The sequence below is a fragment of the Etheostoma cragini genome, chromosome 9 (assembly GCF_013103735.1).
Source record: "Etheostoma cragini isolate CJK2018 chromosome 9, CSU_Ecrag_1.0, whole genome shotgun sequence".
Taxonomy (NCBI): domain Eukaryota; kingdom Metazoa; phylum Chordata; class Actinopteri; order Perciformes; family Percidae; genus Etheostoma; species Etheostoma cragini.
Window position 1 is genome coordinate 1,035,340 of NC_048415.1, and position 3,588 is coordinate 1,038,927.

General features: G+C 49.4%; 1 protein-coding gene across 1 annotated transcript in view; it reads left to right on the plus strand.

Annotated features, from left to right (window-relative positions):
- mast2 (microtubule associated serine/threonine kinase 2) overlaps positions 1-3,588 on the plus strand; it is a 168,201-nt gene that overhangs the window by 154,148 nt on the left and 10,465 nt on the right. Inside the window, 3 exon segments of the mRNA XM_034880537.1 lie at positions 724-866; positions 2,063-2,242; positions 2,975-3,187. Of these exon segments, the coding sequence (XP_034736428.1) occupies positions 724-866; positions 2,063-2,242; positions 2,975-3,187 (536 nt within the window).

Consider the following 3,588-nt stretch of genomic DNA (forward strand, 5'->3'; position numbering starts at 1 on the left):
GTCCCCCCTCCCTGCAGGAATTCAGATAGGATGCAGGTTTAAAGAGTCCCCCCTCCCTGCAGGAATTCAGATAGGATGCAGGTTTAAGGAGTCCCCCCTCCCAGAGTCCCAGAGAGAGAGAGAGAGTCCCCAGAGAATGAGACACAGAGAGAAAGTGACAGACAGAGAGTCCCGGAGAGAGAGTCCAAAAGAGAGAGACAGACACAGAGAGACACAGAGAGAGAGTCCCCAGAGAGAGAGAGAACCATAGAGAGACCCAGAGAATGAGACACAGAGAGAAAGAGACACAGAGAGAGAGTCCCTGAGAGAGAAGCCCAGAGAGAGAGTCCCTAGAGAGAGTCCCAGAAAGAGAGAGAGTCCCAGAGAGAGACCCAGAGAGAGACACACAGAGAGAGAGTCCCCAGAGAGAGAGACTCAGAGAGTGAGACCCAGAGAGTGAGACATAGAAAGCGACCCAGAGATCCAGAGAGAAAGAGACACAGAAAGCGACCCAGAGAGAGAGAGACCCAGAGAGAGTCCCAGAGAGAGCGAGAGAGACCCAGAGAGTGAGACACAGAGAGAGAGAGAGAGACCCAGAGAGTGAGACACAGAAAGCGAACCCAGAGAGAGAGAGACCCAAAGAGTGAGTCCCAGAGAGAGAGAGAGAGAGACCCAGAGAGTGAGGCACAGAGAGTGAGAGTCCTGTGCTTGTCTCTCATTACCTCTCTAACCCTACCTCCTCAGCCTGAGGAAGCGTCTGTCTGTCTCGGAGTCGTCCCACACGGAGAGCGACTCCAGCCCGCCGCTGACCGTCCGGAGACGCTGCTGCTCGGCCATCATCGAGATGCCCCGCTTCGCCATCTCCTCGGAGGAGGAGGGAGGCCAAGGTAAAACACTGGGAGGACGTTGTGATGGTCTGGGGTCACTAGCTGTCAGGAGACACTCTCCCAGAAACAGTGGACAGATTGAAGTGGAAGTTATTAGAGAAGGCTGTATGAAAAAGTGTCTAATATCTGACATGTTGGTCTCAAGGTGTTGCTGGGGTTTTGACGTTTTTGACCTTCTCCACGCACTTTGGAAGGAGACGAAATTGTGACAGCGCTGCTTAATATCTGGCATGTTGTGCCGCTCTTTGGTTTGCAATGTGAACAGTGTCCAAGGGAGGGCTTCTGGACAAGTCATAGGTACCAAACGGCAGCCATATATGCAGATTTTCTGCACCTCACACCAAGCATTGAAACTGATAAGTGTTGCGTTAAACTCCCAAGATATAAATAGTTTGAGTTATAAAGGTAGCCTGTCAGACTGGATGTTAAAGTCCTCACATTATGCTTCTTGCCGTTTTTCCCTTTCCTTCACTGTGTTATATATATTGTTATTGTGCATGTCATTGCCTAGTAGTCCTTACCTAGGTACTGTCAGGGCCCTTATGCTCTGCTTCTGACTGGCTAGTAGTCCTTACCGAGCTACTGCACATGTGCGACTCCCAACAAAGATGGATCAGAAGTGAGACGTCTCACTCTGGAGCTAAAACAGAGAGCTCAACATACAGGGGAAAAGAGGAGCCACAGCAATGTGCAGTACAACAAAAAGATGGTGTTTTTTGAAGATTAAACCATGTAAACCTGTTCGATATAACCTCTAAACACAATTATGAACCTGAAAATTAACATAATATGAGCACATTCTTTTCTGTCAGCTAAAGCAACATTTTTTAATATTTTTTCCTTTAAAAATGAAAACCAAATATAGTAAGCTGCCTGATTTTGTTAAGATAATAAATTGAAGCACCATGTATACATGTATTTACTATCCTGTAACATGTACTGTACATACAATTATTTAAGGATAAACTCCTACAAACATTTTTATTACACTTTCTATTGTATTCCTGTCAACTACTCTGGTTGTAAATAACGAGTTATGTTATATGTCATATTTTAACGAACACTTTAAATGTTGGAATACTGTCTGTTCACACTGTACTGCCCCTGCTGCTTGTAACAGTAAATGTTGAGTAATGAAATGCAAACAGCATACACTGAGCTGTCAATCGGACGCTGTGTTGTTGTGTGTCTCTCAGGTGCGGCTGTGAGTCGTAAGAGTCCCAGCCTGCTGGGTCTGAGCGCGGTGAGGGGTCCGCGCTGCGACGAGCTGCCGCTCGCCATCCCAGAGCTCCCAGTGGAGAGAGAGCTGAAGCTGGACGAGTCTCCCACCACGCCCAGCTCCACCTCCAGTCAGCCGAGCAGAGCCACGCTCACACGTCAGTACCAACACATGCCGCGGAATCACATAGAGACACAGCTACAAACACGTACAGCGGTCCTTTTCACTTTTTAAATCGGATTGGTCCCAAATATATTCAATTCAATTTTATTTATCGTATCAATTCATAACACGAGTTATCTTGAGGCACTTTCCGGGTAGAGGAGTTCTAGACCACACTCCAGAATTTACAAGGGCCCAACAGTTCTAGTAGTTTCCTCCAGAGCAAGCAACAGTGTGACAGTGGAGAGGAAAAACTCCTTTTAGGCAGAAACCTGGGACAGACCCAGACCCAGGCCCAGGCTCTTGTTGGTAGGCAGTGTCTGACGACCGGTTGGGGTTAGAATGAAGAGCAATAACAGTCCCAAAAAATAGTAGTTTGTAGTAGTTCTTTGTAGTAGTTCTTTGTAGTAGTTCTTTGTAGTAGTTCATGGCATAGCGGGGCACTGTGGGCATGACAAGGCCCAGCAGGACGTAGCAGAGTCTCTGCATCAGTCTGCTACTGGAGGAACTGCTCAGGGACCCCCCCCCGTGTCATGTAGGGGGTCGGAAGTGTCGTCCATGATGGATGTCATCTTGGCTAACATCCTCCTCTCCCCTACTGTCTCTATGGGGTCCAGAGGACAGTCCAGGACAGAGCTTTAAAGTGTACCCCGTTTTCTTGTGTTGACAAAACCTGAGACCTGTATGTCTGAACCTCCTCTCCCGACCTCCCTCTGTCCCCCTGCAGCGGGCAGTTCAGGCAGTAACGGCACCGCTGCTAAACCCGACAGCGATTCTCCCTCCACGCCGAGGGCCATCAGCGACCTGGCGGCTCGCAGGGCTCGCCACCGCCTGCTGTCCGGAGACGCAGACAAGCACACGGCGAGCTCCAGCTCCAGGCCGCTCAACAAGGTCATCAAGTCGGCGTCCGCCACCACGCTGTCGCTGATGATCCCCGCAGGTCAGTGTGTCACGTCAGGCTACATTTTACATTTTAATCACAAAGTGGTTTTTAGCTCCAGTAGAAGAACTAGTCTCCGCTTGACTGACACGCCCAAACCTCTCAATCTGATCAACGGTCCTGTATACCGGCCACGTGTTTGCAGCATGTATACTCCACCCGTTGCTGGTAGTTGCCATGGTTAGTGAATTAGTCTCAGAGAACGAGACAACGTGACCGATAGGAGCCAATCAGGCGGCGAAACATTGGCGTCAGCATCGCTGTTGCCAAAGGTCTCCATTAGCAGCCGTTGAAACGCAGATTGCAAACCAAAATGGGTTAGAAGTGGTTCAAATGTCTCCGGTTTAGGGGCTCGGAAACGCCAGAGCAGGGGGAATGAGAGGGGAAATGCCAGAGTGGGG